The 13,159-nt window shown below is 44.8% G+C and overlaps 3 protein-coding genes across 3 annotated transcripts; 2 read left to right on the top strand and 1 right to left on the bottom strand.

Moving 5' to 3' along the window:
- Nucleotides 1–3,295: 3,295 nt before the first annotated feature.
- LOC127306742 (uncharacterized) lies at nucleotides 3,296–4,095 on the top strand. Its single transcript, XM_051337437.2, has one exon. The coding sequence runs from the start codon at nucleotides 3,473–3,475 to the stop codon at nucleotides 3,908–3,910; it is 438 nt and encodes a 145-aa protein (XP_051193397.1). The 5' UTR covers nucleotides 3,296–3,472; the 3' UTR covers nucleotides 3,911–4,095.
- A 3,879-nt stretch (nucleotides 4,096–7,974) lies between these two features.
- On the top strand, nucleotides 7,975–9,867 carry LOC127306744 (uncharacterized). The gene is made up of 3 exons (XM_051337441.2): nucleotides 7,975–8,179; nucleotides 9,166–9,326; nucleotides 9,416–9,867. Exons 2-3 carry the CDS (start codon nucleotides 9,221–9,223, stop codon nucleotides 9,556–9,558), a joined length of 249 nt encoding a protein of 82 aa, XP_051193401.1. The 5' UTR covers nucleotides 7,975–8,179; nucleotides 9,166–9,220; the 3' UTR covers nucleotides 9,559–9,867.
- Nucleotides 9,868–11,266: 1,399 nt separating this feature from the next.
- On the bottom strand, nucleotides 11,267–12,873 carry LOC127306743 (uncharacterized). The gene is made up of 3 exons (XM_051337438.2): nucleotides 12,335–12,873; nucleotides 11,984–12,123; nucleotides 11,267–11,539 (listed from the first exon to the last, which is right to left on the bottom strand). Exons 1-3 carry the CDS (start codon nucleotides 12,548–12,550, stop codon nucleotides 11,377–11,379), a joined length of 519 nt encoding a protein of 172 aa, XP_051193398.1. The 5' UTR covers nucleotides 12,551–12,873; the 3' UTR covers nucleotides 11,267–11,376.
- Between the last annotated feature and the right edge of the window lie 286 nt (nucleotides 12,874–13,159).

Genomic DNA, 13,159 nt, shown 5'->3' with positions numbered 1-13,159 from the left:
AGTTCCGAGCGTCCTGAAAGGGACAGTAATACCAACATCTGAAAAGACTATACTTTTTTTGTGAGTAAAAAAGAATTTTATTAACCAGGAGGGGTTACAAATTGATCATGTTCTAGGACCTGTAACACATCCTCCGGACCCGAACCTAACCAAAGATCAGTAAGGCCTTCCAACGTTGCATGATTTGCAAGATTATGACTAGTTCTAACCTGCGATCGTTCCACTTTTATAAAAACACACTCATGCTCTTGATTACAAAGAGTTCTAATCTCCAACACCCAATGTTCAAGAAATCGTTAATCTTAACTTATCGGTCGGCCTTAAAATGAAGATTAATCGCTTATCGGCCGATTAATCGATTTTATCGGTCAGCCATTTATCGCTTATCTTTTTGTAAATTCTAATTTTCGACACTAAATTTTCTATAATATGCTATGCACAAAATAATATTTAAGCATTGCACATAAGTATTACCTTGATTCCTTGCATTTGAATCAATAATAATGGAAAATTTGAGCTAATGTATAATTCTACAAAATCATAGGATGAAAATATCGACTGTCATACCAAATTTCATTGAAATTTCTCTGACAATCAGCCCAAATATCGGCCATGAGAGTGAAATCGGGCGAAATATCGGCTCCCATACAGAAAATCAGCCGAAAGATCGGTGGAGCGATAAACTGGCCGATATGCCAAAATGTTATCGGTTACCACCCGATTCATGATAAATTGGCCAATAAATCGGCATCTCGGACGATTTTTAGAACAGTGCCGACACCCAATGCCAATGAAGAAATGGTGATCTATCCTGCACAGAAGAATTAACGGCCTCTACCAACTGGACGCAGTCGGTCTCTACTATTATAGGGTAGGGACTGCGGTGAATCGCCAAGTCCAAACCCTCCACGCAAGCTCGAATTTCTGCCTCAAGAGGACCATCACAATCATCCATGAATCTGCATGCAGTGAAGATCGTTGTTCCAACAGTATCGCGAAGCACCATGCCAGCCCCGGCGCTATGATCAGAAGCACCGAAGGATCTATCGGTGGAGAATTTCACCCAGCCCACTGGAGGCTTGATCCAAGGTTTATTAGGTCCCTTTTTTACCACCCGAGGAGCAAGTAATGCCCCATCTTCAACCATCATTTTCTTTCCTTTGACAATATCCTGTGTAGAGGAATCTTTGCAGTGATGAAGCAACTTCCAGTAGCCAGAAAGAAAATACCGAGAACTATCACACGAAGGCAAGGGTTTATCATGTGTAGCCTCATTTCTTGCAAACCAAACGACCAAAAGAGTAGCATCAATCATACTGTTTGGAAGTTTACTAATAACTGTCTGCAACCAAATGATAAGGCTCGATCTGCAAGTCCCGATCCTCTGGTAAATTCCAGACCTTTCTCACTTCGCCCCAAAGACGACGAGCATGGGGGCATTTGTATTGAGCATTATGTGAGGTATCATCCAACTCAGTACCACAAATATTACATTTCCCTGAAACTCGCATATTACGATCCCTGAATAGTTAACTGAATTCCCTGCACTTCAAAGCCGTACAATTTGCTAGCTTAATGCAACACTGTAAAACATGTGGTAATACACGCTCCTATTACCGCAAAACCAAACTTTGTGGTAATATCGTGAATTATTGCAACAAAAATTTGGCATTGCAATAGATTTTGTTGCAATAGACCGGAATTCCTGTAGTGGGGGTTACAAGTTGATCATGTTCTAGGGCCTGTAGAACAACCTCTGGACCCGAACCTAACCAAAGATCATTAAGGCGTTCCAACCTTGCATAATTTGCAAGATCATGACTAACCCTAACCTATCGTTCCACTTTTACAAAAACACACTCATGCTCTTGATTACAAAGAGTTCTAATCTCCGACACCCAATGAAGAAAGGGTGATCTATCCTGCACAGAAGAATTAGCGGTCTCTACAAACTGGGCGCAGTCGGTCTCTACTATCATAGGGTAGGGAGTGCGGTGAATCGCCAAGTCCAAACCCTCCACACAAGCTCGAATTTCTGACTCAAGAGAACCATCACAATCATCCATGAATCTGCATGCAGTGAAGATCGTTGTTCCAGTAGTATCGCGAAGCACCATGCCAGCCTCGACGCTATGATCAGCAGCACCGAAGGATCCATCAGTGGAGAGTTTCGCCTAGTCCACTGGGGGCTTGATCCAAGGTTTATCATGTCCCTTACTTACCACCCGAGGAGCAAGCAATGCTGCATCTTCAACCATCAGTTTCTTTCCTTTGACAATATCCTCCGTAGAGGAATCTTTGCAGTGATGAAGCAACTTCCAGTAGCCAGAAAGAAAATACCGAGAACTATCACACGAAGGCAAGGGTTTATCATGGGTAGCCTCATTTCTTGCAAACCAAACTCTCCAAGCGACCAAATGAGTTGCAACAATCATATTGCTTGGAAGTTTACTAATAACTGCCTGGAACCAAATGATAAGGCTCAACCTGCAAGTCCCGATCCTCAAGTAAATTCTAGACCTTTCACATTTCGCCCCAAAGATGACGAACATGGGGGCATTTGTATTGAGCGTGTGAGGTATCCTCCAACTCAGTACCACAGATATTACACTTCTGTATAACTCGCATATTGCGATCTCTGAATAATTAACTGAACTCCCCGCACTTCAAAGCCGTGCAACATTAGTTGCAGAAATCCAATGGCGCCAACGCCATTGCTGGGCGAGCTACAGAACCGGCAACAGGAAACATGGAGACTGCGCGCGTTGTTGTAACCAAAGGACCGATGTCTACCGTCAAACTGCTCCATCGTCGTGACCAAATGTACATCGGTCCTTCACTCCACGAGATCCACATCGAGTCCGGCTCGACAACACGTCACTTCGTCATCGGACCTCCGATCGATCCAATGATGCCCGGTCCGATCAATCCTCTCTCTCCGGCCGCGAGAGCGACGGCCATGTGAGGCGTCCATTTCTCTATTCAACTGCCATCGCAATTAGTCCCCGTCTCATGATTGTTTAGAGCCTTAACAAACGCTGCACTTGGTTACTATTCTGTAATATTAACCATATCGATCCATGTTCGTTACCCATTTATTTGGTTGATTAACTTTCATCATCTAACAAAAGCTTGGACGGACAGGTCGGGCCACACGCTCATCACAGGTGGGGAGGAAGCGGGGCCCGCGGGTCAGAGACCTGGGGCGGTGCGTGCTTGGAGCCAGTTGTGGCTGCGCGCGCTCAGCAAAAAAGGCAAGCCACCCGACGACTGCCAGTATATAAACCGTGCTAGCAATGTCGCATTGCTCGACAGGCCGCACAATCACTTTGCCTTCGCTTTAGCCTTTGCGCTCTGCCTTGCAAGGAACGTCGCCGGAGCTACCAGGGACTGCCCGGGTACTACTGCCACCACTTGCCCCGCCGGACAGCACGCCACTTGCGGCGTCGGCGGCCACCGGCCCGTCAGAGAGATGGCGACAAGGTGCTTCTTCCCGAGGGACCACGCCGCCGGGCAGGGCCACGGCCACCGGCAGCAGCAGCAGCACCAGTCCAAGGCGGCCGCGGAGGCGCTGGAGCAGCTGCACCACGGCGGCCGCGTGCTGTCGCGGGAGGAGGTGGGCGGCGCGGTGCGCGTCAAGATCGTGGTCAGCAAGCGCGAGCTCAAGAAGATGGTGGCCGCGCTCGGCACCGGGGGCCCCACCGCCGGCGTGGCGGGCTCGACGGCGGCGGCGTCGGGGGATCGGCGCAGCTCCCGCCAGCGCGCGTCCTCCGGCGGGACAGACGCCGAGCAGAGGCTGCAGTCGCTCCGGCGCCGCAGCATGCGGCGGGCGGCGGAGGAGGCGCGCCGGATGCAGGCCAGCGGGGAGTGGGAGCCCGGCCTGCAGAGCATCCCCGAGGAGGCCTACTGATGAGTTAGACGGCGGCGTTGCGTTGGTTAATCGCTTTCTACTAATCTACTACTCGTACCATCAAGGCGGGCTGGGTTTTGATCGCCTCCTGCTAAATGCTAATCGGTGTATGTGTACAGTGCTCTTGGCTTGTTTTGTTCCGGATCCTTAATTATGATGATGAGGCTACTAAACGCTTTGGTTAATCCTCCTTCAGTTACCTGTGCATTATTTCCTTCTGATTCTTCCTTTGAGGTAGTTTCCTTGTGAATTTTCGGAGATGGAAACAGAGAGGTGATCTGGCTGCATTCATCTCGAAATTCTCCTTGTGGGTGAATGATTATGTGCGGGAAAATCACGAATATGACCGCCATTCAAATGGTAAACGGCGAGTTTGCCATTTGACTGTAGATGCTGTTCCTGCCTTTCTGGCTGTCTTGTGTTCTTTTCGCCTTTCTGTTGGGCATGGAACATAATCAAAAGTGGGAGTACTATTAACGAGTTGTTAGCAGCTTTGCAAAGCAGAACCGGTGACAAGATTCCATCGCACATGGCCAGATTGTCTGTCGCATTAAACAAACCATCTCCCCCTTTGTTGTTTCTGTTATCCACCAGTGTCAGCTTTGCCATGTTGTGGCTGCTGTTGTTGCTGCTGTGCAAGTGTGGAGGGTCGTTTTCTCCTTGTTTACAGTACTCCCTCCGTCCATAAATAGAGGTAGTAGTATTTCTCAACTTTTGATGTCCGGCGGATTTAAATTTTACCTAGGTTTCATCCTTTGATCAGATCTTGCATCCACGTTTTGGCCTAAAACAAATTCATAGGGACCAGTAACTCACATTCGCAGACGCTACAAGTAGAGGTCGATGCGCCTGAAACAGGCTCAAATCCTATTTTCACGCCGCCCCATCCACCGCTTCGTCGCCACTCTAGGGTTACATCCGACGAGGAATTACCTCGCCTACACCGCATCCATCGCTCCATGAAGTTTCGTCGCAGCAACGTCGGACAGGGGGACGACCGGATTGGAGTCGACATCGCCTCGCCGTGAGGCGGCGGAAGTCCCACAACACCCCCGCCGAGGAGCACACGAAATGGATCCGATCGGAAGGCACGAAGAAGCGTACGACAAAGAGGTGGACCAGCCGCATCCTGATGCCGCCGTCGTCAAGAAGCTTTGCCACATCTCAGATCAAGATGTTGATGTGGCGCGTCAACGCAAGGAGAAGGGCGTGCACTTGGCCCTCCACTAGGTGCGCGCTTACGAGGAGTTCCAGCAGGAGGCCGCCGTCCGCCTCATGAAGATGGAGTGCTCGAGTAGGAGGTCGTCGTCCACAGCCGCATCCACTGGCGAAGTGAGGTATCTCGAGGCTGAATTTTGGTAAATCTAGGATTGCGGTAGGCTATATTAGGTTGAGTTTGCTTCCGTATGATGTATCCATGCGATCAATGTTTCGATGAACTGCTTGATCAGCTCTGGATTCTCCAGCAAGCATAGTTTTGACAATTAATCAATTTCGAGTAGGGTACTGATCTACGCAACGAGTTTTTGGGCATGCAAACGTATTTTCAGTAGCCCGTACGAGTTTTTTTAAAACGGAGGCAATTTTTTTTTATCTCATCCATCCATTAAGCAGAAGGTGTCCTGTTTTTAGGAGAAAATCCCATACGCGAGTTTTTGCATGCTCCTATTTACAGTATCCGCTATACTTGCTCTAAAGCGCTCAGCACAGCTTAATGTACAGTTTCAGGTACAGACAGCATAGCATGGCAGCCCGGGCTGCTCCGGGAAATCTCTGGTTTCTTGCTGTAATATATATAGGCATAATCGTGTATGAAGATAACGTGGCACTCACCGCATCTCATCTCTGCAAAACAACACATCCTACTTGCTGCCAGTGCCTAATACGCCCAAGCAGAGCAGAGCAGCCCCGTGAGCATGGCCAGCACGGGGGCGTGTCGCGTCCTGAACCCACGACAAATACTGAACTGTCGAATTCCCCACAAAATAAGAGATCAACAGTGGTGTGTCCACTTCCAGTCTATCTCCGAGCCCCTGAATAACCTGTCCGATTTTCATACGCGGTACTGCCAGGCCAAATCAGGATTCAGACATGAGCACGAACCACCGGTCGGTCTGCTCGTGCTCACCAGGCTCGGAACAATAATTCAGCAATTATGCTCCGCTTTTCCATCGTCCCTGTACGGGGCATTGACATGTAGCATCTCTGCCTGCGTCCTGCGATGATAATTCATCGCTCCCACCTTTCTTCCTGCTCCTACTACTCCTACTAACAACCAGCCATTGCTTCGGCTTCACGCTCGCTCGCAGGGACAGAATGCGTGGACTCAACCTGACAGGCGACAACGCGACGCGGCATCGACCGGCTGCAGGCTGCAGATCTCAACCCTGCTTCGAGCCTCGGCGTCCTAAAAGTTGAACGAGTCTAGGAGACGGAAAGATCTCTGCTTTCTCGAGACGGAAACCGATGGCGGAATCGATGGAACATCTGGGAGTTGCAAACGGAGGTCGCACGTAAGGTCTACTGCTCCGCGTTGACAATGGCGAATCTACGGCGATGGATATGCAACGCAGTGCATGCCCCCGAGGTCTCTGTACGGTTTACGAACGAACTTGACGGACTGCCACCTGCAAGGTTACTTCAACGAACCTACGCTCCTAGGCTGCAAGTTTACTCCTGGTAGGTCAACACTCAACAGCATTACTATACGAAGATTTTGTTATTCCTGATCTAATCTGAGCATATGATCAAACACGGAACCACGGAGCACCCTTTGCCGCAGGTGGCGGATCCAGAGCAGAAACGACAGAGATGCACCATGTGCCGTTGGGTACATTGTGTAATGTGTATGATGTTAAGTGCTTTCTAAACAAAGCAAAGTCATTAACACGATGCTACTTAAGCCATGTGGTCACTTCGGTAATTACGACAATCTCGTAGTATATGGGTATTTGTATATAAGAAAGAAACAAATAGTATATGGGTATTTATATGTTGTCCTACTTTCATAGAGCCCCAAATCTCATAAAAAAAATGTACGCTTCTCCTTGGTGACGTAATATTTTAGATCATGAGTGCCAAAGGAGCAACCAACCACCACCATGCTCCTTCCTTTCGATTCTTCTCCTTTACCCTTGGAAGTTTCTCTTCTTCCACCACCTACCCAATGTACTACCTCTTGCACCTCAATCACGTACCCTATTTGAAGGCGTCCTAGAGCTCTTCAACAAGCTTCTCATGGTGGTCGAGATCTTGTATCCATAGTCTGGTCGGAAACAGTGAGCAATTGTTCAGTAATGGCGGGAATCAAGCTCTTAGAGCCGAGAATCGAGTTGAAACTTCACAAACCTACTTGATTTGGACGGGCAAGTGGCTGGACGGGCAAGCTGCATTGAAAATTTTGCAAATTAATTGATCAAAGTGGGCTAATTATTCGATAACATTCCTAGTAATCAGGTTTTCAAAGCAATTAATCGGGTTAAAGGATTAACACTAGATATTAGAGGAACTCGACACGGTCAAGCCCCTAGTAGCGATTAATCGGCCTATTAATCGATGATTTGGCCTAGTTTTTGAATAGTGATTTGCACAACATAATTTATACTCCATTCGATACACTTAAGTGTCGAAAATTTTGCACAAGCTTAGCACATTTTGTACTACAGATTTTCCAACGCTTATTATTGATTGTAGGGAGTAATAAGTTTAAACCTTCTTTTTTGTTTAATATTTTAGCAGCCTCCAAGGATACCTCTGTTTGTTTGTTTGACTTAGGAAAAAAAAACTTCACACTTAATTTGGATGGTGATTAGCAAAACATTTTAAGAAAACGCCTTCTCAGTTTTTAGGGTAATATTAGAAAATTTCATACAAGCATAGTAGTAAACCATAGATATTTTTTGAGAGGCAGCTATATAATAATCCATAGGCCATAGATAAACAAAAAAAAAACTCTAAATCTAAACCTGGCCTATAGGCTTATATAGTGCAATTCTGTGGCCCATCTCCATTCTTCTGATAGCTAAGCCCATCTCCACTCTTGCATGGCGAATAGCGAAAAGAAAAGTGCAGAACGTTGACGCGGCCCGACGGACGTCTAGCGGCGCGGTCGGTCTCTCAACGCCGGGCCGCGAGATCTCCGTGCCCTCTCTCCAGCTCGCCGGAGGCACCGGCGGCTGACTAGGCGACGTCTTCACTCCATGCTCTCGCCCCTATCCAGCACGGCGACCGACGGCGACTCCGGCAAACAAGACGGCGGCTGGCAGCGAGGTACTTCTCTTTTCACCTCTCAATTCCCCCCTCTTCACCTGTCTTTCTGAACCCTGGAATTTGATTCCCAATAGTTGTACCAATTCGTCCCTTGATGTATGTTACCATGGAGCGTGAATTTCCCATTCAACAATATTTTGCGAACTTGTCATGCCCATTCGGGAAGTTCTGCGTCTGCCACCAAGCATTCGTAATACCGAGACGTTTGAGTTGCGTGCATCGACTGTGGATTGTGTTAGAGGCTTTTGCTGCGGTGGAATTCCATTTCTGAATCGAGATGAGCGCAAGGTATTCGTTGAAATAAGATATCTGTATGTGTGACAGCGTGAGCAGTAGGTGTTCGCTGAAATGCCCAGGCAATTTGCTCTATGAACTAGCAGACTCATACTTATACGGTTATACCATCTAGTTGAATCTGTGTCCTGTACTTAAGTACTTTGACTAGAGTAACTAAGGTCGTGACAGTAATAGAAACGTGTGGTTCCAGATGGACAATTGAGTACGGTGCACTGTAGTAATCTGTAAATATCCCTGGAACAAAGTGGCAATCATAAAGTTATTACATGAGCATGGCTTACATATGTTATGCTCACCGTTGCATAGGGAACCATGAGAAGATGATTATCCTTGGTAGATCCTTTCGAGTTAGACATATGGTGCACACGTTTTAGCGATAGAGATCATTAGCAGATTATCGTTTCTGAAGTACAGAGGCACTTTGCATGTTATTATTGTGAGTATCAAAATGTAGTATCGATGCAGAATTGTCAATATAGAATGATGAAAACATGGTTATGTGATTTATAGTGCTGCTGAGGCATAAGTAGTCGCATACTTGTATACACATACAGTACACTCCTACTTTTTAATAGGATTTATCAGACACATTAACTAATTGTGTATAATGCAAATGTTGAAAGTGTCGCATAAGTGCAATAGTTTGGTATTTATATATTTGTAACCATTCAGTCTTGTTGAATTTTCAGTGTAGGAGTATCCAACTGGTGTGATCATTGCTTGCTATTTCTAAGGTGTTCTTCGATGGCTCAATTCATGGATTTACGGGCATTCATCATGCGTGCACGTGTCTTGAAATTTTATAGGCAGGCACTTCGCATCACTCGCCGAGCTCCTGAGCACGCTCGTGGTCAGTTATTTTTATACCTTGCACTTTATTTTGTTGTGTGCTGCTATCATTGAAGTATATGCTAACTATGTTTTTCGTTCTTTGTCCAGATGAGCTGAGGCAGACAGTAAGGTTGGAGATTGAAAAGAATCGCCACTGTGATGATAAGGCAAAGATTAGGTTTCTAATTAGTGAAGGACTACAAAGATTAAAAGGTCTTGATGAGATGCTTGACATGACAGGAAGAAGTTGATTTGAGTTGTATCACTGGGAACTGCTCCAGTATTCAGTTATCTTCCCTGATTTTATGAAATCAATAGTTCGATGCAGCTCAGTTTTGACAGATATCAAAACAACACTTGCTAGACTTCGGTGCAAAATCTGTGCAACTTTTATTTGAGAATGAAGGTTTGGGTGATCAATAGTAGCACCAACTGTGGAAAGTTACATCACAAGTTCTAGATCACTTCTTTTGTAAAACACTGGGATTGAACCAGCACACTGTTGCGACAACCTCTTCTTATTTTGTAATTTATTACAGTCTATTGAGTGTCTTTTCTTATGGTGTGTTTGTGTTCATTGGATTAAAGTCAGATGGTAGAAAGGGTATATGGTATGGCCCTACTGGAATCCCAGCCTCTACTGCATATTGTATAATACATATGCATGTGAAAGGATGAATTTCTTAGGATTAAGTATTTGGCATTGTCTAGATTTTTTAGTAGTCTGGTGTAGGAGGATATAACAAAATCTGGGAATTTCTTGTTTGGATGACTGTTGAATTATACCCTAGAAGTGCATAGAAATACATCCATGTTATAATTCTTTTATCTATCTTTGTGTTTTGCCCTTCTGCTATTTTTTTTTGGCTTTATACACGTACTCTGCTAGAAATGAAACATGTTTTGTCTTGTTTGATGCTACTTCATGCAGCCTGAAGGTTTATCCTGGATGCGAATCCAAGTAAGATTTCCTATTATCTATTTTCATATAAGCTTTATTTTTCTCTGGTTGGTAACAAGTCCAAGATGGACAAGGCATTTCTGAACCTGGGTGTAGATGCTCCTGATTTAATAAAAAAATTCAAACAAATCTGATTTTTTTGGACAATGAACGTGAACAAGTGTTCTATCTGCACACCAAAAATCTCTTGAAAAAAGCCATATGTATTGGTCCGTGCAAAAAAGACAAATCGGAGTGATGTAAGAAACAGATCTAGATGTTCCAAACAGCACCGCATTTTGTATTTTTTGCACAAACCAATACATATGTATTTTCTCAGAGATTTTTGGTGTGCAGTTAGGACACTTGTTCATGTTCGTTGTCCAAAAATTTCAGATCTTTTTGTTTACTCTTTTTTTGATTTTTTATTCGATCAGGAGCATCTACACCCAAGTTCAGAACTGGTTTTGCGGTCCAAGATGCCTTTATACAATTCTTCTTTTTCCTGTGCTCCGCCTTTCTTCTTAGCTTTATGTGCTACTATTCTCATACTTTGGTCTAGGGCCAAAGAACTTAGAATTACCGTGTTAGATTGCAGTGGTTGGTAGTGTCGGTTTGCTTCTGTTCATGGATACTTGATTTCACATACTAAAACAACCTTGGTCAGTTCATACATTTTTCTGAGCATACCATGATGGCATGATCTGTGCCTATGAACTTGAAGCACACATATATGTACATGTATGGATTTTGTTGAAGGGCACTCATTTAAATAAATCATGACTTATTCATTAGAACATGCATTGTACTGTTAATTTGATTCGGTAATGGATGTTTTGAGTATCCACTATCTAGACTAGAACATGCATTCCAGGTAAATGAGGTTCGGATGATGTTTTGAGGATCAACAATAAGTTCATGCAGTCTCTGGAACATAAATTAGCTACATTAAAACTCACTGCATCCCCAAATATGTGAAATGATAAGGCATTCCATGGTCAACTCAAAAGTACCTTCTCATCAATCTTATTATTGACAAACAGTCAAACACAACAGAAGACTCAAATTTATGTTCAGACGCATAAGCAATATGCGTTTCTATGGTTCATATTATTCTTGGTATCAGCGCTTAAAAGATCCCAATAGCAGTTACATTTATCTGGTGTGCCTGTGAGCAGCACCTAAAATGTATCTTCTGTGGATTATATGTGGCGGTATCCTTTGGAGCGCTGTTACCATCCATGGATGTTACTGCTGGTTCATTTAGATATGCACAGCTGCTTTTCCTCCACCTGCAAACAATCAGGAAGGATAATGTGTTACCAGGCACCATAAGAAATATAAATGTAGCAGCTGTGGCGGCAGCACATTTGCAGGCACTTCCAAAGTTTCTTTATAGTCACCACTTGACTAGTATCTATATGATAATTTTGATTCTAGTTTTATGTGCAGGAAACGAGACATCAAGCCTTGTTTAAGGGAGCAAACTTCAGTTCCCGATTGAGCAATTTTGGAGCAAGGCTGGTAAAATAGTCTATCCTAAATTTGTGCATACTTGGTGCAGAGCATTCAACTGGTGGATTTGTTGAGTGGGATACATATTGCTCTGCACTGTCCACCCGCATCCAGGTTACATAAATATGACGAGCAGAGCCAAGGAGTGTGCTCCACCACATCAAGATCAACAGTAACACAGAAAGAATATTAATGGGAAGCGTCAGGAAACGGGAGCATACCAATCCTTGATGCCAATTCGCATCTGAATGTTCCTGGCATCCTCGTCACAGTTATTGGTGATCTCTCCATCCATCGTCTTCTCAGAGTTCCCTTCTATTATCCCTTTTATATTTTGTTCAAAAAGCACATATTCTTCTTGCTGCTCTTAACGTAGTTTTAACCAATCCAAATTACAAAAAAAGGGGCAAGGGTATCAAAATGGTGTTTTCATACAGTGTCTTTTCAATGTACAATTGTTCGATACTGAAGTCAACTGATATGCAGCTTAGTAGAAATTTGGTAGTAGTAAATAAAATAATCAATTTATTTCACAAATTATTTTTGATCTATATGAGGAAAAAAAATCTTGCCTTGAGAGTCCTGACTCTGATCCTTGCAGCCTCCTTCTCATCGGCGAGCTGGTGTTCCTCCTCTTCCAGCTTCTTCCTCCTCCAGAAATGGTCGATCTCCGCCCGGGTGATGCTCTGGACTCGGCCTGCCATCCTTTGCTGACGAACACAAGGACCACGAGGCTGATACAGTGGTGCCGAAGGCCTCGTCATTGGAACAGTCGCCATGTTCTTCATCCCGCACTCTTTGGTCGTCTTCTCTTCTCTCTAGAGCTCTCCTGGACAAGCTTATGAGGAGAACGATATGTCAACTCTATCCACCCTTCTCAACCATCAGTCTTGAGCATCTTTTTGTTGCTTTGGGACATGGGAGTCACCGGTGGAGAGGTCTTTAAGTAGAATATTACGGCGGAAAAGGCGCTTGTGTTTAGGAAGAACGCAATGGAGTTGTTTCGCCGACGTGCCCCCCCTCGAGCAAGCACCAACCGCTGTATGTATATGCATTTCTTCTCGTTTGAATAAGCTGCAAGTGGGATGTACATGTACGTACCGTTTGGTGCACTCTGAACTCTTGCAAGCAATGATTTCGTCTGGGTTTGGTTCATGGATATATAATTGCTTGTCCTAATGGCCTAGGACTAGGAGATAAGGCTGTGACTGAGTTAGACTGCTGATGTTGGAAGGTAGCTATGTTCGGAGTGCAATTTCCAAAACATATGTACATGCCAATACTCATTTTCACTGAAATGGTACCGGAGAATTACAAAGAAAATGTATCATCTAAAAAGGAAAGAAAAACTTTGATGGATATACAAGCGCCATGTTGATCAATGCGCAATGCTTTCT

Source organism: Lolium perenne, chromosome 6 (assembly GCF_019359855.2).
Source record: "Lolium perenne isolate Kyuss_39 chromosome 6, Kyuss_2.0, whole genome shotgun sequence".
Lineage (NCBI taxonomy): Eukaryota > Viridiplantae > Streptophyta > Magnoliopsida > Poales > Poaceae > Lolium > Lolium perenne.
Note: the sequence above shows the minus strand (reverse complement) of the source record. Positions and strands in the feature narration are given on the sequence as shown.

Coding starts and splice junctions, on each gene's coding strand:
- LOC127306744 (XM_051337441.2), top strand. CDS start 9,221: ATGGCTCAATTCATGGATTTACGGGCATTCATCATGCGTGCACGTGTC. Junction 9,327..9,415: donor AGCTCCTGAGCACGCTCGTG/GTCAGTTATTTT, acceptor TTCTTTGTCCAG/ATGAGCTGAGGCAGACAGTA.
- LOC127306742 (XM_051337437.2), top strand. CDS start 3,473: ATGGCGACAAGGTGCTTCTTCCCGAGGGACCACGCCGCCGGGCAGGGC.
- LOC127306743 (XM_051337438.2), bottom strand. CDS start 12,550: ATGAAGAACATGGCGACTGTTCCAATGACGAGGCCTTCGGCACCACTG. Junction 12,124..12,334: donor TCAGAGTCAGGACTCTCAAG/GCAAGATTTTTT, acceptor CGTTAAGAGCAG/CAAGAAGAATATGTGCTTTT. Junction 11,540..11,983: donor CGAATTGGCATCAAGGATTG/GTATGCTCCCGT, acceptor GATTGTTTGCAG/GTGGAGGAAAAGCAGCTGTG.